General features: G+C 42.9%; 1 protein-coding gene across 1 annotated transcript; it reads right to left on the reverse strand.

The window, feature by feature from the left end:
* Window positions 1-1,820: 1,820 nt before the first annotated feature.
* Window positions 1,821-15,736, reverse strand: LOC143996834 (tubulin beta-2B chain). Its single transcript, XM_077492114.1, has 4 exons — window positions 15,558-15,736; window positions 10,393-10,501; window positions 10,133-10,243; window positions 1,821-3,165 (listed from the first exon to the last, which is right to left on the reverse strand). Exons 1-4 carry the CDS (start codon window positions 15,612-15,614, stop codon window positions 2,105-2,107), a joined length of 1,338 nt encoding a protein of 445 aa, XP_077348240.1. The 5' UTR covers window positions 15,615-15,736; the 3' UTR covers window positions 1,821-2,104.
* Between the last annotated feature and the right edge of the window lie 8,680 nt (window positions 15,737-24,416).

Below are 24,416 nucleotides of genomic sequence, written 5' to 3' on the forward strand. Positions count from 1 at the left end.
TTGTGGAAGGACTGTTAAAAATACAGCAACAGAACATTCTATACATGTAGTTGAAGTAACCCCAAAACCACAGAGAAACCAGCAGGCAGCTTTAAAGATATACAAGGTGGTATCTAAAAGTTTTGAGACCAGTTTTGTAACACGTCAACAGATTGCAGCACAAGTCTGCATACACAGTCACAGAGAGCACCGACCTTCATAAGTCAGTCTGCCAAAATACATCATCCTGTGTACATAGGGAGCTGTGCAACTGGCCACGTGCCTTGGCAAATCTGCTATTACTTCATGGACAAGTTAGAACAAAGAGTAAATGTGAAATTCTGTGGTCAAGGTGTTTTGAGTGGCACGTGTGATTGTTCTCCAAAACGAAATGAAGGTTGGTGCTCCCTGTGACTGTCCGTGCAGCCTGGTGCTGCCATCTGTTGGCATGTTACAAAACTAGTCTCAAAACTTTTTGATACCACCTCATACATGGATGCTTTCTGTGTGTTTGTGTTTTCAGTCAAATTCTACTTACCAGTCTTGTGGAATTTACTGAGCAGTATGGGGTGTTTAAAGTCAGTGCCAAGCAGAAGGCCAAAAGACAAATCTTGTTCTCTTCATTTCAGTGTAGATTCTTAGTACTCCATGCACTGCCTAGTATGCTCTGGATACAGTTCAGTAAATCCTACTGGCAGATCTCAGTTCCCCTTGCAATAGGACAGGGGCGCATAAGGGACTTGGAGAAGCAAGAGTGGAGAAGCAGCAGTACGCTGATCTTCCCAGTAAATGGCAGTGCAGGGAGGGTGGTTTAGCCCGGTGGTCACTGGAGGACAAGTAGACAGTGCTCCCAGCACAGCCAGAATACTGAACACACTGGGATGGATGTTCTCTTTTGCCTAGCATGATCAGTTTAAAATAGGAAAGCAGGGGGGACTTACCGACCCCTATCGCGAGACTGTACAGTGAAATGAGATACAGCAAACTGAATAATTAATCTTGCTGTCGCTATGCTCTGTCCTCCTGTCACCATGCCCCTTATACTTAAGCTTACCTGATTGGCTTATTTGCTGATTCTCCCAGTCTGAGCTCTGCTGTACAAGGACTGCAAGAGACTGACAAATGTAGGTACTTACACTGCTTGTATTAAAAAAAAAAATACATTTAGGAATGTATTATTAGATGGCTGACTTCATTAGTGTCTTTTATATCCGTCTTTAACTCTACCCCAGTCTTTCCATAACTAGACTGAACCATGTCGACTTTCTCTATACTCTGCCCCTTTTTGACCCTACAACGCTAACCATTCTTCCAAAATGTTGAGGCTAGATGAGACATGTATTTATATGTTCCTAATCACCCAATTGCAGAATTCTGGCTCAAATAAACTATGTGTAAGCCAAAACTGTGGGATTTGCAAATAAGGCCCCTTTCACACTGGGGTGGTGGGTGCATCGGCAGTAAAATGCCGCTATTTTTAGCAGTGCTTTACCGTCAATTTTGCGGCCCTATTTGGCCACTAGCGGAGCGCTTTCACCCCCGCAGGACTTTTTTTTAGCATCCTACAGGCGCACTGCTTCAGTGTGAAAGCCCTCGGGGCTTTCACATTGGAGAGACAGCAGCAGATCTTTCAGGGCGGTTTGCAGGCATTACAGCGCTTTAGCCCTGTAGCACATGCAAAGCGCCCCAGTGTGAAAGGGGTCTTAGAGTTGTTCTTGTCTGTAAAGTATATTATATAGATTTTTTTCAAAAAGTAAAATTATTAGTAAACCCATATTCCTAAGCGAATATACAGTAGTAAGGACTTATAGCAGCAACTGGACAAATAAAACCAGGCAACGCAGAGCAGACAAATTCTTTTTATGTTCCCATCCAGTGCACAACAACATCTAAGAGCGCTCAAAATCAATTCTACATCCTTCTCAACATAGTTTCAGCTTTCTTATGAATTAGAAGAGTCTAGAAGAACAACTGTTATTTTTTGACATTGTTAAGGTAAAAAAACAAAAAAAACTGATCCAACATATTTCATCATAGGAAATAGGCATGCTTGGACAAAAATGGGGTAGACAGATTGGCTATCTCATAAAATGTGCCTGTATTTTCTAAAAAGAACTTGTTTTCATCAGGCTTCATCTTCTCCTTCTTCCTCTTCAAATTCTCCTTGTTCATCGGCTGTGGCATCTTGGTACTGTTGGTACTCTGACACCAAGTCATTCATGTTGCTTTCTGCTTCAGTGAATTCCATCTCATCCATTCCTTCCCCAGTGTACCAATGCAAGAAGGCTTTGCGGCGGAACATAGCTGTGAACTGCTCAGAGATTCTCTTGAACAGCTCCTGAATGGCGGTGCTGTTGCCAATAAATGTGGCAGACATTTTGAGGCCTCGCGGTGGAATGTCACAAACTGCGGTCTTCACATTGTTGGGAATCCATTCAACAAAGTAGCTACTGTTTTTATTTTGGACATTAAGCATCTGCTCGTCGACCTCCTTCATGGACATTCTTCCACGGAAAATAGCTGCCACGGTGAGGTAGCGTCCATGTCGTGGGTCACAGGCTGCCATCATGTTCTTGGAATCAAACATTTGCTGGGTTAGTTCCGGCACTGTCAGGGCACGGTATTGCTGACTGCCACGGCTAGTTAATGGAGCAAATCCGGGCATAAAAAAGTGCAGTCGTGGGAAAGGCACCATGTTAACAGCCAGTTTTCGTAAATCTGCATTCAGCTGGCCTGGGAAACGAAGGCAGGTTGTTACCCCGCTCATTGTAGCAGATACCAGATGATTGAGGTCACCGTAAGTGGGTGTTGTTAGTTTTAAAGTGCGGAAACAGATATCATAGAGGGCTTCATTGTCTATGCAATAGGTTTCATCTGTGTTTTCCACCAACTGGTGTACAGAGAGGGTGGCATTATATGGTTCCACTACAGTGTCTGAGACTTTGGGTGAAGGCATCACGCTAAATGTATTCATGATCCTGTCTGGGTATTCTTCCCTAATTTTGCTGATAAGTAGTGTACCCATGCCAGAGCCAGTGCCACCACCCAGGGAGTGGGTCAGCTGAAAACCCTGTAGGCAATCGCAGCTTTCAGCCTCTTTCCTCACCACATCTAGAACTGAATCCACCAACTCAGCACCTTCTGTGTAATGACCCTTGGCCCAGTTATTTCCAGCACCACTCTGTCCTGGAAAGAAAATAATAAATGTTATGTGTCATGTTCATTTAGTTCAGAAAGCATTTTTTTTTCTACCCGAGGACTTCAAAAGTCAGCTTAAAAAGGAAATACCAAACTTTACCATACACTAGATATGCATTAATCATATTCTTACCTTTCCTTATCAAATCAGCCCTATTGCCTTTGGGTGTTTGTGCTTCTTTATTTCTGCCCAATTTATTAAAATAATTAAAGCTGAATTCCAGGTATGGCAATATTTACATACAACGCCTTGAAAAAAAAGTATTCATACCCCTTTAGATTTTCCACATTTTGTCATGTTACAACCAAAACGTAAATGTATTTTATTGAGATTTTATGTGGTTGTGATTGTGAAGTGGAAGGAAAATGATAAATGGTTCTCAACATTTTTTTAAAAAAAATTCAGCCCCCCATATTTTGTAGAACCACCTTTTACTGCAATTACAGCTGCAAGTCTTTTTGGGGGTGTCTCTACCAGCTTTGCACATCTAGAGAGTGACATTTTTGCCCATTCTTCTTTGCAAATTAGCTCAAGCTCTATCAGATTGGATGGAGAGTGCTGAACATGCTTTGATCTAAAACCATTCAATTGTAGGTCTGGCTGTATGTTTAGGGTCGTTGTCCTGCTGGAAAGTGAACCTCCACCCCAGTCTCAAGTCTTTTGCACTCTAACAGGTTTTCTTCTAATGCCGCGTACACACGATCAAGCTATCCACCCGTGTTTGGGCTCCGGCTGACTTTTTTTTCCCAAAAGTCCGGCGGACTTCGGCGGTGAGATTGACACGTCGCTGGCCCCGTCACCTGGTATGGACTTAAAGGGGAAGCCCTACGCCGAGAAGACCGGGCCACCTCCAGTAAAAGAGCTGGAAGAAGGAGCAGAGGTCCGGCAAGAAGAACCAAAGAGGGGGACAAGACCCCCAAAGTCGGAAGAAGAGGCGGCGACTGAAGACCGGGCCACCGCTAGTAAAAGAGCTAAAGGAAGAAAGCAGAGGCCCGGAAAGAAGAACCGAAGAGGGGGACAAGACCCCCGGGCAGCGACGAAGAAGAAAGCCGGGCTCCCGGATTCTGATAAGCCCCCCGTCCATAGACCCCAACAACCAACGGCCAGGGGTGTCGGGAAGAGGCCCTTGTCCTCATCAACATGGGGACAAGGTGCTTTGGGGTGGGGGCCACATGTTGAGGGCACGTGGCCTGGTACGGCTCAGGGGGGGGGGGGGCGTTCGCTCGTCCTCACCCCCTTTCCTGACCGGCCGGGCTGCGTGCTCGGATAAGGGTCTTATATGGACCTTGGGGGGGACCCCCACGCCGTTTCTTCAGCGCAGGGCTTCCCCTTTAAGTCCATACCAGGTGACACTGACTTCCTTCGCTAGTCCCGGCTACCTGTAGCTGCATTCAAAATGTGCGGACTTTCCTCCGTGTGTGGGTAAGTCTGTTCATTTTCAAAAGTACGGCGGACTCCCACCATAGTCCAGTTGTGTGTGGGCAGGTCCGTTCGTTTCGGAAAGTCCGGCGGTTTGTCCGCCGGGCTAAGTCCGATCGTGTGTATGTGGCATTAGATTGCCCTGTATTTGGCTCCATCCATTTTCCCATCAACTCTGACCAGCTTCCCTGTCCCTGCATCCCCACAAGATGATGCTGCCACCACCATGTTTCACGGTGGGAATGGTGTGTTCAGGGTGATGTACAATGTTAGTTTTTCGTCACAAAGAGCGTTTTGCTTTTAAGCCAAAAAGTTCAGTTTTGGTCTCATCTTCCACATGTTTGCTGTGTCCCCCACATGGCTTTGTGTAAACTGCAAACTGGACTTCTCAGGCCGCGTACACACGCGGGGACTGTTCGCTCAACTTTGTCCGTCAAACAGTTTCAGCGGACAGTCCGCTCAAAATTAGCATGGACGGACTTGGCCACACACGACGAATGAACAGTCCGCTGAAACCGTGCGCGATGACGTGAACGGCACGTACGACGGGACTAGAAAACGACGTCCTATACACTGCAATGCAAACTTCGGCGTGTAAATCCTTTCTGAGCATGCGCGGAACTTAGTTTGACGAACAAGCCTACACACGAGGGGACTGTTCGCTGAAACAAAGTTTCAGCGGACAGTTTTTCGGAATTTCCGAAAAACTTTGTTCAGCAGACTGTCCGCTGAAACTGTTTCTGGACAAAGTTGAGCGAACAGTCCCCACGTGTGTACGCGGCCTTATGATTTTCTTTCAACAATGGCTTTCTTCTTGCCACTCTTCCATAAAGGCCAGATTTGTGGAATGCATGACTAATAGTTGTGCTGTGGACAGATTCTCCCACCTGAGCTGTGGTTCATTGCAGCTCCTCCAGAGTTACCATGGTCCTCTTGGCTGCTTCTCTGATTAATGCTCTCATTGCCTGGCCTGTCAGTTTAGATGGACGGCCATGTCTTGGTATGTTTGCAGTTGTGCCATACTCTTTCCATTTTCAAATGATGGATTGAACAGTGCTCTGTGAGATGTTCAAAGCTTGGGATTTTTTTTTATAACCTGACCCTGCTTTAAACTTCTTCACAACTTCATCCCTGACCTGCCTGGTGTGTTCCTTGGCCTTCATGATGCTGTTTGTTCACTAAGGTTCTCTAACAAACCTCTGAAGGCTTAACAGAACTGCTGTATTTATACTGAGATTAAATTACACACAGGTGGACTCTATTTACTAATTAGGTGACTTCTAAAGACAATTGGTTCCACTAGATTTTAGTTAGGGGTATCAGAGTAAAGGGGGCTGAATACAAATGCAAGTCACACTTTTCACATATTTGTAAAAAAAAATGTGAACACCATTTATTTTTTCCTTCCACTTAACAATTATGTGCCACTTTGTGTTGGTCTATCACATAAAATCCCATAAAATACATTTACATTTTTGGTTGTAACATGGCAAAATGTGGGCAATTTCAAGGGGTGTGGATACTTTTTCAAGGCACTGTAGTTACATTGGTCCATATCACTGGTTACAAATGCAGGCATTGTGTAAAATGTTTTGCCACCCTAGACTACCAGGGGAAGGCATTTGGTGCCCAGGCAGATGGCAATCAATGCCCAGGCAGATGGCAATCAGTGCCCAACAGCAATGCCTGCCAGTGCCATCAGTGATGCCTATCAGTGCCATCTATTAGTGCCACCCATCAGTGCAGCCTTTCCGTGCCCATCAGTGTCGCCTATCAGTGCCCATCAGTGCCATCCATGAGTGCCCAGTGCCACCTATCAATGCCCATGAGTGCTGCATATCAGTGCCATCCATCAGTGCCGCCTATCAGTGCCCATCGTCAGTGCCACCTCATTGGTGCCGCCTTATCAGTGCCCGTCAGTGCCGCCTTATCAGTGCCCATCAGTGAATGAGAAAATGTACCTATTTACAAAATTTCATAACAGAAACAAAAGGAAAACTTATTTTTTTTACAAATTTTCGTTTTTGTTTTATTTATTTAGCAAAAAAAAAAAAAAAACACAGAGGTGATCAAATACCACCAAAAGAAAGCTCTATTTGTGGGAACAAAATAATAAAAATGTTGTTTGGGTACAGTGTAGCATGACCGTGCAATTGTCATTCAAAAAGCGACAGCGCTGAAATCTGAAAATTGGCTAGGGCAGGAAGGAGGCAAGTGCCTGGTATTGAAGTTAAATTTTTTTTTTTGTAAATATGTTACAAAGTTTCTTATCTGGGCATTTTGCCAGTAGCAGCACTCTCTGTTGCAGGATGATAATGTTAAGCTACCGCTTCACAATTACGCACCTCACAACTGTCCCTGATTTCAAAGGATTGTCCCTGATTTGGAACAAAGTCCCTCTGTCCTTATTTTCTTCCTCCTTTGTCCCTCATTTTGGTCTGATCTATACAGTCAGGGCTGCTGATAAGGGGGGGGGGGAACCACCAGCCCTGTTGTATGGGGCCTGGTCCCTGTCAGTTCAGGATAAGGTCTCGGGCAACTAACAAGCCCATCGTGAGCTGCCAAGCTCCACACCGTTTCACAGCCTCCTGTGTCCTGTCATTTTCTCACAGAGCGGTTCAGTGCTCTGATGTTAGCTGTATTCCACCTCTGCTCTCCCAGTGTGACTCCTTCATGTTGCCTTCTGTATATCTTTTATGAAACTTTGTTTCTCTCCCCTTCCTTCTGTCAGATTCTTGATAAACTCTGAGATATCTCTTCCATCCTGCAATTAAGCTCCGATCCTTCTCGCTGATTTCTCGGACTGTGCCCCTCTGTCTCTCTGCAGTCCTTCACTTCTGTATTCCTCCTTCTGTCCGATCTATCCCATCAGCCCAGGATGTATATCAGGGATATGCAATTAGCGGACCTCAAGCTGTTGCAAAACTACAAGTCCCATCATGCCTCTGCCTCTGGGTGTCATGCTTGTGGTTGTCAGTGTCTTGCTATGCCTCATGGGACTTGTAGTTCTGCAACAGCTGGAGGTCCGCTAATTGCATATCTCTGGTGTATATCTTCCCTGTTCTCTTCCCCTGTCCTCTGCTTCACAGTCACAGCCAATCAAATGTATTCTGTTCCTGCAAGCTGTCTTATCTTCTCCCAACCAACTTGTGTACTATACTATATGTAGCTGGGCTTCCCACTCCTCTCCCCCAGTCTGCTTCCCTTCAGTTCACTGCTACAAACCTCTCACTCCTCTATTCTATACAACCCTCTCACTTTTTTTTTTTTTTTTTAGTGGGGGACCTGGTTTTGACAGGCACCCACTTTCACTCAAATCTCCTGGGTGATCCAAGCAGACGTTCTCCCTCCCTCCTAGCCTATAGCCTTCTGGAACACATCACAGGTCCCAGAAGACTGCGGTCCATTCAGATTAATGCATGCACAGTGGGCATATAGTGGGTGCAGCTTTGGGCAGCTGAAAGCAGCATAGCCAGCTGCCCATAGCTAGGCTACCAGTGCCGGGAACCTGAAGGCTAGTGAAGAACTAGCCTGGGTGAGGACAGCGCTGGTTTCCAGGACAGATAATTGTTCTGCCAGTACAATTGCTTTCACACTTCCAGGTCTGTCCCATTCTCTTGCCTCGAATAAGCTTTAGGGCTTGTTCACATTGGGCCAAATTTCCATGGGATTTGACAGGTCAAACCACATGCCAATTCTGAGCCTATTTCCGGCAATAGCACCATCTGAATCTGTGCCACGCCGACCAATTCCCAAAAGTAGTTCCTGCACTACTTTTGGCAAACTCAGATGTCTGTCAAAGCACCCCCAAAGTCAGCTGAATTTCAAATCCACCCTCAGTGTGAACAAGGGCTAAGAGCTTGTTCACACCACTTATGGTGCATGAACACATTCAAGAGCGGGGGGGGGTTCTGTTATGTAGGCTGTATGGGGCCTCGTGATATCCAATAATGACCCTGTATATAAAATGCATTTTTTTATCTTTCAAAAGGTGTTTCCCAGTGCTAATCCTTTTATACAATTTCTAAATTGCTGTATTTGTAAATTCCAAAAGTCAGTATAAAGGAATAGTAGTGGTATGAAAAAACTACTTGTGGGTTTATTAATCATTTTTGTTTGTAGAATGCTACTTTAAAGGGGGCGTGGTAGGGGGCGTGTCCTATGCCTACATACTTTTGCTAATGGGTGTCCCTCATTCCCATCTCAAAAGTTGGGAGGTATGCAATTAGTAGCCATGCATGCTCCTTCAGTTGGCCATAGGCCGCCACTCAGTTCTGTGCATGCCTCATACAGACCTAATCTAGCAGCCCAAAATGCCAGCTGAAGTAGGGTGTAAAGCAGGCTGGCAACGCTGCTGCTAATTGAGAGGCAGAGGCTTCATGAGGAAGCACAGTTACTGGCAGAATCTACAAGTAAGAAACCTTGTAGCAGATTCACAAGAAATTAATTCAAGAAAACTATATACAGTGAAGTATGATGCCAAACATATGGATTTAGGCCCCTTTCACAGGGTAAGCACACTCTGATCCGCTTGTCCGTTTTTCAGGCGGATCCGAGCGGGCCATCCATTGACTCCCATGGGCAGGCCGATGTCAGGGGAGATGTGTTTGCTGACACCCGTCTGTCATCCAATCCGCTCAAAAGACAGACGTATAGCGATACGTCTCCCCTCCGTCTTGGCGGATCGGATGAGATCTGATGAAAACGAGCAAGCTGTCCGTTTTCGTCCAATCTCCCCATAGAGATCAGCGGGGTTCTGACAGGCCCCTCCCCGCTCAGTGAGCAGAGACAAACCTGTCATCCACCAGCTCAGCAGAGATCAACGGAGCGATCCCCCACTGAGCTGGTAGACTCGGCCAAGCGGATCCGCCCTGTGTGAAAGGGGTCTTAGGGTTTACATACACTTTAAAAGTCTGCAAATAACATGAATATTATAATAAATTAATTTGAATGTTATGTCATACAGCCACTTTCATAAAAAAGATTTTACTGTAGTAACATTGTTTTAGGTTGACCAAGGATTTTTTTTTAAATTGATTATTTTAATTATTAATAAATGCTAACTGAACAAACATGTTCAAATTTTATTGTGAATGCAATGGGATTTTTAAGATGCCAGAAAGAACCATATGACACATATTCCATAAAAAAAAAAATACAAAGTTGATGAGATTCGAATGTGTTTTTATGTTTTTAAATTACTTATGTCTTTTTTAAAAATATTTTTGGAATACATTTTTGTATTTTATTTTATTTTAAAATGTGACATATGGTTCCTTCAGGGAACCTTAAAAATCCTATTGCATTCACAATTCAATTTGACTATTTAGAGGGATGTGGTGCTATTGATCTCCACTCCAGATATATTTTCTACTTGAACAATGTCGTGCAGATTATCTGGTTATGTTAGGAACAATAAGTAAAAATTCTGAATTGCTGTATGATTTTCCATGATCCCAGGGTTTATTAATGAAGTTGGCTGCCGCCATACCAATTTTAGAACAGGTGTTGATCTGCCTAGTGTTAAATACCTACCAAATACAAAGTTGTCCGGTCTAAATATCTGTCCAAACGGCCCTGATCTTACAGAGTCCATTGTTCCTGGTTCCAGATCCACAAGGATAGCGCGTGGTACATATTTATTTCCTAAATGAAGGAAATATAATTATATTATATATTAATGAAACAAAATGAACCTAACATTTTGCAGACACAAGCTGCCTAATAATATCAGACATAATTGCATCTGTCTATTACTTTCTAATCATTAATATAAATGAAAGAATGAAGATTACCAGAGGCTTCATTGTAATATACATTGATTCTTTCCAGTTGCAGGTCACTGTCACCGTGGTAACTGCCGGTGGGATCAATACCATGTTCATCACTGATAACTTCCCAGAACTAAGAAAAAAAAAATAATAATAATTATTATATAGTAATTTTACTATAAGATGTGCACTGCTAAAAATGTATGTAGAAATCAAAACTGTACAGGCATACTCCACTTTTAAGTACACGATGGGGTTTATTTACTAAAGCTGAAAAGTGCAAAATCAGGCTCACTTCTGCATAGAAACCAATCAGCTTCCAGGTTTTATTACCAAAGCTTAAGTGCCGGTTCACACTGAGGCAGCACGACTTGCAGTGTGACTTCCTCAGGTGACCTGCACACGACAGCAGCAGCGACTTGTAAAACGACTTCTCTATAGAAGTCAATGCAAGTCGCCTCAAGTCGCCCCCAAAGTCGTACAGGAATCTTTTTCTAAGTCGGAGCATCTTGAGACGCTCCGATTAGAACGGTTCCATTGTACAAAACGGGATGCGGCTTGTCAGGTGGCTAAGTCGGCTGACAAGTCGTCCCAGTGTGAACCGCCTCTAATTGAACAAGCTGGGGTTAGAAGCTCATTGGTTTCTATGCAGAAATTAGCCTGATTTTTCACTCTCCAGCTTTAGTAAATAAACGCCATTGTGTACTTAAAAGTGGGGTATGCCTGTATATAATAAATGGACTGAAAATAGAATAATAAATGTAATGTATAGAATAAAATAGAATAAATAGAATATTTATTATTAAATAAATATTACATATAGAGTAAATATAAAATAGAAATATAAAATAGAATAATAAATGTAATGTATAGATTAAAATAGAATAAATAGAATATTTATTATTAAATAAATATTAAATATATATTAAATATAAAATAGAATAATACATGTAATGTATAGAATAAAATAGAATAAATAGAATATTTATTATTAAATATATATTAAATATAAAATAGAAATATAGAATAATAAATGTAATGTATAGAATAAATAGAATATGTATTATTAAATAAATATTAAATATATATTAAATATAAAATAGAAATATAAAATAGAATAATAAATGTAATGTATAGAATAAAATAGAATAGATAGAATATTTATTATTAAATATATATTAAATATAAAATAGAAATATAAAATAGAATAATAAATGTAATGTATAGAATAAAATCGAATAAATAGAATATTTATTATTAAATAAATATTAAATATATATAAAATAGAAATATAAAATAGAATAATAAATGTAATGTATAGAACTAAATAGAATAAATACAATATTTATTATTAAATAAATAATAAATATATATTACATATAAAATAGAAATATAAAATAGAATAATAAATGTAGTTGATAAACTGCAGAGAAAATGTGCCCATATGATCACTCATGATCACTCGTGCAGTTTTCTCATGATATGATAAAATAATATATTATTTTACATAATTACGAGGTTGAAAAAAGACACAAGTCCATCAAGTCCAACCTATGAATCATATATATTAATTAAATGATTATAAATTATTATATAAATCGCTAACGTACACATAATAGAAGTGAGAAAAAATATATAAACATGTTCATAAAAATGATTCAGCTAATAAAGATGTAAAAGCAAAAAAAGGAAACAGTATACATTGTTTTTTTTTTTGTTTGTTTTTTGTTTTTAACAAGGACAAGTAGAATGAAATAAATGAATGATAGAAATTGTAAATACCAGTCTGGGTTTGCCACACCCAAAGCAGTTGTCTGCATCTGTGCCCATAGTACATACAGTATGCTACGCATCATACAAATTGACATACACTGCAAAGACTTTAATATAACATTTCAGTTACATCAGTTATCAGTAATCTTATCATTAAACATTTTTAAATACATTTGTGTCTACATTTTGACCAGCGAAAAAAATCACTTTTAGAGCAAGAAGCCTCATACAGCATTAGGCTACTTAGCAGTTCCAATTCACGAATTTGGTTGTCAAGACAACGCCGTGTGAAAAGGATCATTTCCATGGCTGGCACAAAAGGCGATCCATGGAAGCACACAAAGACCTGACACACCTCCCCCATAGCAAGTAATGAAGGTGCTTGTCAAAGGAAGACCCCACCCAGCATCTCGCCACCCTCAATCCACCATTACAAACGTCTGAATGTTGGGTTTTTCATCCAATACCTAAATAAAGTCATAAATGTATAGACTGTATTTATCAATAATATTTTGCAAGTCTACACATTCAACAATACAAAAAAAAACATAAAAAGGCAGTACACGTAAAATCTTAAAAATAATACATAATATAAAACGTATTGGGGGTTATTTACTAAAACTGGAGAGTGCAAAATCGGGTGCAGCTGTGCACAGAAACCAATCAGCTTCCAGGTTTTATTGGCAAAGCTTAATTGAACAAGCTGAGGTTAGAAGCTGATTGGCTGCCATACACAGTTGCTGCACCAGATTCCGAGTGCTCCAGTTTTAGTAAATCTTCCCCATTTTGTTTTTCACGCCGTTCATTAAGTATAGAATCACACAATAAAATAGCTATTAGTAGTTAGACCCATTCAACAAGACTTCTTCTGCAATGCTGCAGACATTTTGCCTCCCAAGCTGGCCATACACTAAATTTTGCAACAAACATTGCTACAGAAATTTTCGGTACATTCAATGACTCCAGTTGTTGGAAAGTACTTCAATAATGGATTTTTGGAGTGGATGGATTTTTTTCGCAATGTAAACCACATTCACTGCTCGACATTTGTTGTAAAAAAAATAAAATCCATCCTGCTCCTTTAAATTCTTAAGCCCCATACACTATAAGATTTTTGTCTTCAGATTTACCAAAACCATGTAGTAGAAGGGCCTGCCTGATTGCATACAAATTGAAACTCCTAAGGTTTGACCTCATATTATATGGTTTTGGTAAATCTGAAGGAAAAAATCAGCAGAAAATCTGATAGTGTGTATGGGGCTTTACATATGGGGCTGTGGTCAAAAATCAAATGTCGATTTGAATTCACTAATGATAAGACAATTAAAGGACTGTTTTTAAAATGAAAAATTCCAACAAAATTCTAATAGTTTATGGCCAGCTTTTTAAGTACCTTCCTCATGCTTACAACAGAAGACCAGATGACTGTGACCACCTACTACTAGGTAACTAGGCTATTTTCTAGGGTTGTCACCTTGTCCCTTTACACTCCAACACACCCAGCTTCAGAATCAGCTTTACTGATCCGGTATGGGCAAAATACAAGGGATGTGTGTGATCAGGGGCTCATTAGAATCAGACAGTCCAGTCTCATGTAATCCTATGTATCAGAGAAGAAGGAGGAACCTATTCTATACGGTACACAGTATGTATTTTTTCTAGGGATCCGTGTGATCATTAGAATCAGATAGTCATGTCATATAATCCTATGTATCATGGTTAGTAAGGTTGAATTAAGACACTAGTCCATCCAGTTCAACCTGAGATCATCAGAGATGAATGGGAAAGTCTATTGAATACAATGCCCAGTATGTATTTTATACAGGGGACCAGTCTGATCTGGCTTCATTAGAATCAGAGATTCATACCATGTAATCCTATTACTAACAGCAAATTTACTTTGCACTACAAGGTGCACTTGGAAGTCGCTGTAGATCCGAGGGGGACATGCAAGGAAAAAAAAAAAGCAGCATTTTAGCTTGCACATGATTGGATGATCAAATCAGCAGAGCTTCCCTTCATTTCAGATCTACCCCTCAGATCTGCAGCGACTGCACTTCCAAGTGCACTTGTAGTGCAAAATAGATTTGCCTTTAGTAAATAAACCCCATTGTGTACACTGTCCAGTATATATTTTATAGGGATGTGTGTGATCAGGGGTTCATTAGAATCAGACAGTCCAGTCTCATGTCATTCTATGTAGCAAAGAAGAAGGGGGAACCTATCGTATATAGTGCCCAGTATGTATTTTATAGGGATCTGCGTGATCATTACAATCAGACAGCCATGTCGTATATTGTATGCAGTGCCCATTGTGTATTTTATACAGGGGACCAGCCTGATCTGGGTTCATTAGAATCAGAGATTCATACCATCTAATCCTATGTGTCCAGTATATATTTTATTGGGATGAGTGGGATCGGGGTTCATTAGAATCAGACAATCATGTAATCCTATGTGTCAGAGATAAAGGGGGGACCTATTGTATACAGTGCCCAGTATATATTGTATATAAGGGATCAGTATGATCATTAGAATCTGAGATCCATGTCATGTAATCCTATGTGTCAGAGATGAAGGGGGGACCTATTGTATACAGTGCCCAGTATATATTGTATATAAGGGATCAGTGTGATCATTAGAATGGCCCACATCTATGGAGAACAATCTACTCCTCCCTATGTACAATACCCCCCCCCCACCTTCATCTCTGATACATAGGATTACATGACATGGATCTCAAATTCTAATGATCATACTGATCCCTTATATACAATATATACTGGGCACTGTATATAATCCTCCCTTCATCTCTGATACATAGGATTACATGACATGATTGTATGATTCTAATGAACCCCTGATCAATCACACACACCCCAATACAATCTACACATAGGATTACATGGTAGATTGTCTGATCCTATTGATCACACACACCCCAATAAAATCTACACATAGGATTACATGACATGGATCTCTGATTCTAATGAAGCCCAGATCAGACTGATCCCCTGTATAAAATACATACTGTGCGTTGTATATAATAGGCTGCTCCCCCTTCATGTCTGATACATAGGATTACATGGCACGATTGTCTGAGTCGTGTAATCCTATGTATCAGAGATGAGGGGGGGGGGGGGGGCATCCTATTGTACATAGGGAGGAGTTGATCGTTCTCTATAGATGTAGGCGATCTTCTCCCTAGCACTCCTTAGTACATAGCACATAGTCGATCACCCTCATTCTATAAAGAAGCTTGACTAAGCAATCCGAGTCTGATTGATGGGCGATCGGCTGTGTGGAGGGTAAATAATCGATGGCAGACAGATGTCCCTGTCATGCTGGGTATACATGTATGGATAGGAGATGACAGGTCGTGCCGATCTATGATTGGATGTGTGTGATGGGATTACCTTAGCCCCGATCTGGTTGCCGCACTGGCCAGCCTGGAGGTGCACGATCTCCCGCATGATTGTAGTGTGTGTGGGTATTAGTGGGAAGATCGGACGATGTGATGTCGATGATAAATCCCTCTCCCTGATCTGCTCCTGTGCACTCCTGTGATGGTGTCTGGCTGCCAGCTCGCCCCTCCCCGGACTTCTCTATATATATGTATGGGGGGTGCTGAGCCCTCCCTCTACTACTCTCCTAGGATCACACAGCCTCATCCCATTCACTGACAGTCTGCTGGATGATGTAATGGGGAGGGGCTAGAGCTGGGGCTGGAGCCAATGAGAGATGGTAGAAAGGTCTGCATTGTCTCCCCATTATAGGGCAGAGGTGATGTACAGTAATAGGGGGGTGATCAGAACACATTGGGAATGGTGTCTGGTGGGGGGGTTATTATTCCAGTGATTCCATATAAAGACAACCACTCCCAACCTCCTCCCTTCATCCTTACAGATCATCAGACATCAGGAGGCTGCAAAGTCACATGACAGTCTATGGGGGATGGAGAAGAGACCAGGGATACACTTACACTGCGACTGCTGCCTAGAATGTCTTATCATCTCATGTCTGCCTCTCAGAGACACTGTCCTGGAAAGGATTTTATTCTGATGACACTAAGCAGTCATGCATGCAATAATATAAGATCGGTATCTGAATGGAGATATACCCTACCATTGTAGACAATGCTAGTCACCTGGCTGTCATCATGATCCAATGGCTTCAAGGCAGCTCAGAAGTTGTGCCTTCACTGACTTTCAAAGTCAATGCTTGATCCATATCGCTACCTTACAAATCGAAAGCATTATGCCCTGTACACGCGGTCGGACATTCCGACCACAAAATCCATTGGATTTTTTCAGACAGATTTTTGGCCCGAAACTTGTCTTGCATACACACGGTCGCACAAAGTTGTTGGAAAATCCGATTGTTCTGAACGAGGTGACGTCAAACACGTACGTCAGGACTAGAAACAGGCCAGTAGCCAATAGCTTTTATCTCTTAGTTTATTCTGAGCATGCGTGGCACTTTGTCCGTCGGAATTGTCTACACACGATCGGAATTTATGCGATCGGATTTTGTTGTCGGAAAATTTTAGATCCAGATCTCAAAGTTTGTGCGTCCGAAAATCCGACGGAAAAAGTCTGATGGTGCCCACACACGGCCGGATTTTCCGACAACGCGATCCGATCGCACATTTTCCGTCGGAAACTACAACCGTGTGTACAGGGCATTAGGAATCTGGTAAACTTATGCCCCATACACATGATCGGACATTCCGACAACATATCCATGGATTTTTTCCAACAGATGTTGGCTCAAACTTGTCTTGCATACACACGGTCACACAAAGTTGGTCGGAAATTGCGAACATCAAGAACGCGGTGACGTACAAGACGTACAACAAGAAAAATGAAGTTCAATAGCCAGTGCGGCTCTTATGCTTGATTGCGAGCATGCGTGGAACTTTGAACATCGGAATTGTGTACACACGATCAGAATTTCGGATTTTGTTGTTTGAGATCCAGATCTCAAATTTTGTGTATCGGAAATTCTGATGGAGCCTACACACGATCGAAATTTCCATCAAAAAGCTCCCATCGAACATTTTTTAGTCGGGGCAGCCCAAGCGTCAGCGCTAAAGCGCCACTGGATTTAGCGCTGTTTAACCAGTGATTTTCAGCTGCTAGTTGGGCACTTTTAACCCCACTAGCAGCGAAGAAGGTATTAAAAACGCCCATGTTGTGGTGCTTCCAAAACACTTTTCAGGCACTTTAGAAGCACTGCCCATTTATTTCAATGGGCAGGGTGTTTTGGGAGTGCTGTGTAAGCGCAGTGTGAAAGCATTCGAGCAGCATTGGAGGCAGTTTTCAATCGCGTTACAGGCGTCATTTCTAGCGCGAAAACTGCCTCGGTATGAAAGGTCTCTTAGGACAGAGCACTTACTGCCTGGGGGCGCTTACAGTAGTTACCTTTTAGTCACATGGTTCAAATCGTTATGAAAGTGACACTAAACAATATCCTTATTCTTCAAAAACAATCCATACACATTCATGACTTAAAGTGTAACTTCACCCAAAAGGGAAAGTTCCACTCTTCCTCCCCAATCCTCCAGCTTTACATTTGACACTTTATTTTTATCTTTTTTGGAGGGGAGTGGGTACCTTGTTTTGACAGATACCCGCTCCCCCACTCCTATTTGGATCATTGAGGTTCTATCTCGGGAGCGAGCAAGAGAGGGTGACTACATACCTACATACAGTGCAACCATGAAGAACTAATGTAGTCACCCTCTAACAGAAAGGGAGATCATAGCAAAAAAAAAATACAAAAATTGGAGGTTTGGGGTATGCTGAGAACAATAGACAGGATTAGTTAAGAATACATATTTGAACCTATTTTTTTTTTTTTTTTTACACTGAGTTTGAAGTCATGCATCTCTTAGACCCCGTTTTTCGCCTGTAAAGCGCCTGAAAAAAGCCTCAGTTGCAAACTCAGTGTGAAAGCCCGAGTGCTTTCACACCGGCGAGCTGCGCTGGCAGGGTGTCAAAAAAGTCCTGCCAGAAGCTTCTTTGCAGTTGGGAATACACCACTCCTCCACCGCTCTTGCCTATTGAAAACAATGGGGCAACGCCGCCATACCGCAGGCAAAGCGCTGCTGCAGCAGCATTTTGCGGGCGGATTTAACCCTAAAACGACGGTAAAGCGGCGCTAAAAATAACACCACTTTATCTCCAATGCCTGGGTGCTTTCAGTGTGAAAGCACACTTATGGCATTATAGCTTGTCAATGGATAGGTTCATTCCTGCAAATACAGTGACAACTGACCATTAAAGTGGTAGTAAGGTCAGTTATGTACAAATCCACTGACAGACAGGCTTTTTATAATAGATAAGATCCTAGAGGTCTCTTCTGTCATAAATGCCCCCCTGACTGTCAGCGGGTAATGTGATCTGAGCCGCACATGCGCAGCTCAGACCACATTTTCTGGCTGCTTTTTGTGCCACAGCGCTATGACTCCCGCACGTGACATCACATCGGCCCAGCCAATCAACCGGCCAAAGATGCAAAACCCAGAAGGAAGACCGGGTGAAGATGGAAGCAGTGGGAACCAGGCAGTGCATAGCTGGAGGGCTCCGTTTGTAGGTAAGTCTGTCATAATGTACAAATATGTATGCGGTGCATTCTAGTACATTATGACTTAAACCTGCTGGGGGACTATTTATTTTATTTTTCTATGGAAACGTTACTACCGCTTTTAGTAAAATGTAGCGGGCATCTGTGATTATATATAATGGCAGTGGAAGGGGTAACTCTGAACAGAGATACATCATAAGCAGCAGTGAAGAGGTTGGGGCCAGCATGTATTTAAGCAATGTAAGGGTTAGTCCATCATATGTAGTGACTGAAGACAGCAAAGGGATGACCTTTTCTATGTACAGCAGTGAACAGCTTTGGCCGCCCACAGTAGTAATGGGGTTAAGTAGAACAGATGTGATGAAAGTTGTCAGCAAAGAGGTGACGCCCATCACATGTAATACAGTCAGACATAAAGGGGAGCTCTCCCACTGTCTGGCATTAGACCATTTTTTTTAGATTAGCCATTCCCTTTGAGCATATCTGTACACCAGCTTCATTTCTGTGCATTTGCAGTGCATGGTGACCCCAGCTAAAATACACAAGCAAACTAATGCCGCGTACAGATGATCGAACATTCCGACAGCAAAATCCATGGGATTTTTTCCCGACGGATATTGGTTCAAACTTGTTTTGCATACACACGGTCACACAATGTTGTCAGAAATTCCAAACGTCAAGAACACGGTGACGTACGAGGAGCCGCAAAAATTGAAGTTCAATAGCCAGTGCGGCTCTTCTGCTCAATTCCGAGCATGCCTGGAACTTTGTGTGTCGGAATTGTGTACACACGATCGGAATTTCCGACAATGGATTTTGTTGTCGGAAAATTGAGATCCAGATCTCAAATTTTGTGTGTCGGAAATTCTGACAAAAAGTTCCCATGGAACATTTTCCGTTGGAAAATCCGACCGTGTGTACATGGCATAACAGTAATTGTTTTTTTGTTGTATTTGAAAATGTGTGTTTTCCTGCATAGTCATATGGAATGGCATCCTTGAACACTACAGAAAAAAACATACCAGAATGCATGGCAGCGAAGCTTGCCATGTACATTCTGATAGGAACACGCTTGGACACCAAGAACAATATTCTATAAAACTATACTAATGCTTGTTGGTTTTAGACAACGTGTAGATATAAAGGTTTAGTGACTGTAAAAACCACAAAGGTAATGGCTACATAATTAGTGTGAACAGTTCTAAGCAGATACATTTCCAGGGTGTTGGTAGCCCCTGGTACCCAAAGCATATCTCAGGCTTTCCACTGGCTGGACCCTGGTCTACAATGTAATATATGTTTCCATCATCCTAAGCCCTTGTACACACGGTCAGAGAATCTGTCGGAATGAGTCTTATCGGACCGTGTCATCAGATAATCCGACTGTGTGTGGTATGCATCGGACTGATTCCATCCGAATCTCCGTCCGACCCAATTTTCCAACATGTTGGAAAGATTTCCCGACCAACTGGGCCGGACGGACCTAATCCGATCATGTGTAGAGCATTTTCATCGGACCAAGTGCCACGCATGCTCAGATCAAATTCCTACATCAAAGCTATTGGCTACTAGCCTGAATGTAGTCCCATCGTAACGAAATTACATCACCACGTTCTGAAAGATCGGATTTTTCGCCAACTTGGCCCGACCGTGTGTGTATGCAACAGTTTCGGACACAATCCGTCGGACTAAATCCGACGGGCAAAATCCGACGGATTTGGTTGGCAAAATCTCCGACCGTGTGTACGTGGGTTAAGTATGATCCTGTTTCTGTCTTTTCAGAACATTGGTTCTGGGAGTTGTTTTTATATACACCTCCACTTAATTGAATTTTCCAACACAGTTTAAATCAAATTTGTGGAAGCAATGATGAATCGTTTAATTTTTTATTGCATTTATTTTTTCAGATCCATCTTATGTCACGTTCCTGCAGAAGCTCAGTCTGTTTGGCATTATTGTGACATGAGTCTTAAAACCCAGGGGTCTAGCTGCAATCTCATACAACCAAATAAATCCGATATTAGTAGGACGGAGTAAGCTCCTTCGGGGCTTCAACAGCTCTGATAAATGAAGATAACTAGTGGAGATCAAAACATGTGGTCCTGGTCACCTGAGCAGTAGGAGAAACCAGAAGCTGTGGGCATGGGGTAATGAATAAAGGTAATTTGGGCTCCGCACAATACAGTTAGTAGAAACAGCCTGCGTATGCGCTAGAAGGTTCTGTCCATATCAAGACCAGCCAAGAACATGGTGAGTAGCATGGCCTTTTTCTTGAGTAGGGACCATGACCACAAAGCTTGGGTCCTCTGTGCTAACAAAGACCACTAGACATTTTAAGCATGGAGGTTCATCTTGGCTATCTACAGCCATACAAGCAATCTATAAACAAGAATGGAAATATCACTTTGGCTAAAGTAAGTGCATAAAGGGTGGTTTTGAGGGAAGGGGGTTAATTTTAGGAGTCTCTTCATATGTCGGTGAAGTGTTGGAGCATGAAGTACATATAAGGCCTCATGCACACGAGACGCAGATGAAACCTCTGTCAAAAAAAAGCTGAAACGCGCGTTTAGAAACGCGCGTTTTGCCGCGTTTGCATGTCGCGTTTAGACGCGTTTAGACGCGTTTAGACGCGTTTGCGTTTAGACGCGTTTATAAAGATAACATCATGTAGACCCTCCCCAAGCTCTCAAAGCATTTTTTTTAACTATTTCTGCTATTTTGATCAGAGTGAGCAGCAGCAGCATAGAGAGCAGTTGTACACTTGCATTTGCCGTGTCACTTGCCACGGCACCTGCCACAAGTTGTGGATTGTCCACTTGCCACGTCACTTGCCACAAGTTGGGGATTGTCCACTTGCCACATCACCTGCCACGTCACCTGCCACAAATTGTGGATTGTCCACTTGCCACGTCACTTGCCACATCACCTGCCACGAGATGTGGATTGTCCACTTTCCACGTCATCTGCCATGCCACCTGCCACAAGCTGTGGATTGTCCACTTGCCACGTCACCAGCCACATCACCTGCCACAAGTTGTGGATTGTCTACTTGCCGCGTCACTTGCCACATCACCTGCCACGTCACTTGCCACATCACCTGCCACAAGTTGTGGATTGTTCACTTGCCACGTCACCTGCCACGTCACCTGCCACAAGTTGTGGATTGTCCACTTGCCACGTCACTTGCCACGTCACCTGCCACGTCACTTGCCACGTCACCTGCCACAAGTTTTGGATTGTCCACTTGCCATGTCACTTGCCACGTCAGCTGCCACGTCACTTGCCACGAGATGTGGATTGTCCACTTTCCACGTCATCTGCCATGCCACCTGCCACAAGCTGTGGATTGTCCACTTGACACGTCACCAGCCACATCACCTGCCACAAGTTGTGGATTGTCCACTTGCCACGTGACTTGCCACATCACCTGCCACGTCACTTGCCACATCACCTGCCACAAGTTGTGGATTGTCTACTTGCCGCGTCACTTGCCACTTCACCTGTCACGTCACTTGCCACGTCACCTGCCACAAGTTGTGGATTGTTCACTTGCCACGTCACCTGCCACATCACCTGCCACAAGTTGTGGATTGTCCACTTGCCACGTCACTTGCCACAAGCTGTGGATTGTCCACTTGCCACATCACTTGCCACGTCACCTGCCACGTCACTTGCCACGTCACCTGCCACAAGTTTTGGATTGTCCACTTGCCACGTCAGCTGCCACGTCACTTGCCACATCACCTGCCACGTCACCTGCCACAAGTTGTGGATTGTCCACTTGCCACATCACCTGCCACGTCACTTGCCACAAGATGTGGATTGTCCACTTGTCACATCACCTGCCACATCACTTGCCACATAACCTGCCACAAGTTGTGGATTGTCCACTTGCCACGTCACTTGCCACAAGATGTGGATTGTCCACTTTCCACGTCACCTGCCATGCCATCTGCCACAAGTTGTGGATTGTCCACTTACCACGTCACCAGCCACATCACCTGCCACAAGTTGTGGATTGTCCACTTGCCACACCACTTTCCACGTCACCTGCCACGTCACCTGACACAAGATGTGGATTGTCCACTTGCCACGTCACCAGCCACATCACCTGCCACAAGTTGTGGATCGTCCACTTGCCACGTCCCTTGCCACGTCCCCTGCCACGTCACCTGCCACAAGTGGATTGTCCACTTGCCACGTCACTTGCCACGTCACCTGCCACAAGTTATGGATTGTCCACTTGCCACGTCACATGCCAGTCACCTGCCACAAGTTGTTGATTTTCCACTTGCCACGTCACCTGCCAAGTCACTTGCCGCGTCACCTGCCAGGTCACTTGCCACGTCACCTGCCACAAGTTGTCTATTGTCCACTTTCCACGTCACTTGCCACTTCACCTGCCACGTCACTTGCCACAAGTTGTGGATTGTCCACTTGCCACATCACTTGCCACCTGCCATGTCACTTGCCACAAGTTGTGGATTGTCCACTTGCCACGTCACTTGCCACAAGTTGTGGATTGTCCACTTGCAATTGCAATTGTTTAAAATATTTTTCTAATGGTTTTTCATCATTTGCAATCATTTTTGAGATTTTTAATGTAAAAAAAAAGGTCACCTTTAAAAACGCATATAAACGCAAACGCGGCTAAACGCGGTTGCCGCGTTCAGCCGCGTTTAGCCGCGTTTAGCCCCGTTTTGCGTCTGAAACGCAGAAATTTTTGTCTCTGAACGCATTTTTTTGCTTCTGGAAAAACGTGATTAAACGCAACTGCATATAAACGCAAAAAAACGAGACTGTGTGCATGGACACATAGGATAACATTGAATGAGTTCAGGTGCAGTTGAAAAAACTGTCCAACTGCATCTGAACGCGCGTTTAACTGCGTCTCGTGTGCATGAGGCCTAAGAGTAAAAGGTAACAAAGGATAAATTAAAGATGAAAGGTTGAACTTTAGATATTATGTTAAAAAAAGATAAAGGTGAACTAGCCACTGGCTCCCTCATACATTTATTTAAAATGTGTACGAAGCCAAATCTATTGGCCAGGGTCTCTGGTATAGATGACAGGAAAGTCAATGTTTCTGAGTGGTCATAGGAACAGGAGCTGAGAAGAAATAATTTAATGGGGACACTTCTTTCAGTGACTAAGGGGGATGGATATCCTCTGGCTTTGGGGAGATCTCCTCTTACTTCTTGCTGTGTTTCTGGGACTGGAAGTAAAGGGAAATCTCCCCAACAGGCTACAATGAAAAATAAAACTGATGTGTGTCAAACATTTCCTACTTTTCTGTAAAAATAAATAAATGGTATAACTCTTTAAATGCTTTAGTATCTATAGACACTTATCTTACTGAGACCTTGTGATAAGTAATCACCTATACTACTGTATGTTGAGATACTGTGTGACTTGAAAATTCCCACTGCTTTCCCAATAATTGCAGCATTTGAAGCCAGTGTTAATGAGTCTTATACCCTACTTTCCTGGTGCCCAACCTGAAGCTCGGGGGCCACATGCAGCCCTTAGGTATATAATGTGTGGCCGTAGGACCTCAGCAGTCTGTAGTGGGAACACTGATTAGGGTAATAGCATTGATCCTTACTAGTCTCATGAAACATTTTCCCAGTTTCGTATTGTCTTTTGCAGCATATCCCCAGCCAAAGTGTAGCACTTCCACACTCTCT

Source organism: Lithobates pipiens, unplaced genomic scaffold (assembly GCF_037356315.1).
Source record: "Lithobates pipiens isolate NorthernLeopardFrog02 unplaced genomic scaffold, aLitPip1_a1.2 Scaffold_19, whole genome shotgun sequence".
In the NCBI taxonomy this organism is placed as follows: domain Eukaryota; kingdom Metazoa; phylum Chordata; class Amphibia; order Anura; family Ranidae; genus Lithobates; species Lithobates pipiens.

What these genes read in the sequence shown, in the direction of transcription:
- LOC143996834 (XM_077492114.1), bottom strand. Translation starts at nt 15,614, where the DNA reads ATGCGGGAGATCGTGCACCTCCAGGCTGGCCAGTGCGGCAACCAGATC. An exon ending in GCAACCAGATCGGGGCTAAG is followed by an intron (nt 10,502 to 15,557) that starts GTAATCCCATCA and finishes TTTTTTTCTTAG; the next exon opens with TTCTGGGAAGTTATCAGTGA. An exon ending in ACCGGACAACTTTGTATTTG is followed by an intron (nt 3,166 to 10,132) that starts GTAGGTATTTAA and finishes TTTTCTTTCCAG; the next exon opens with GACAGAGTGGTGCTGGAAAT.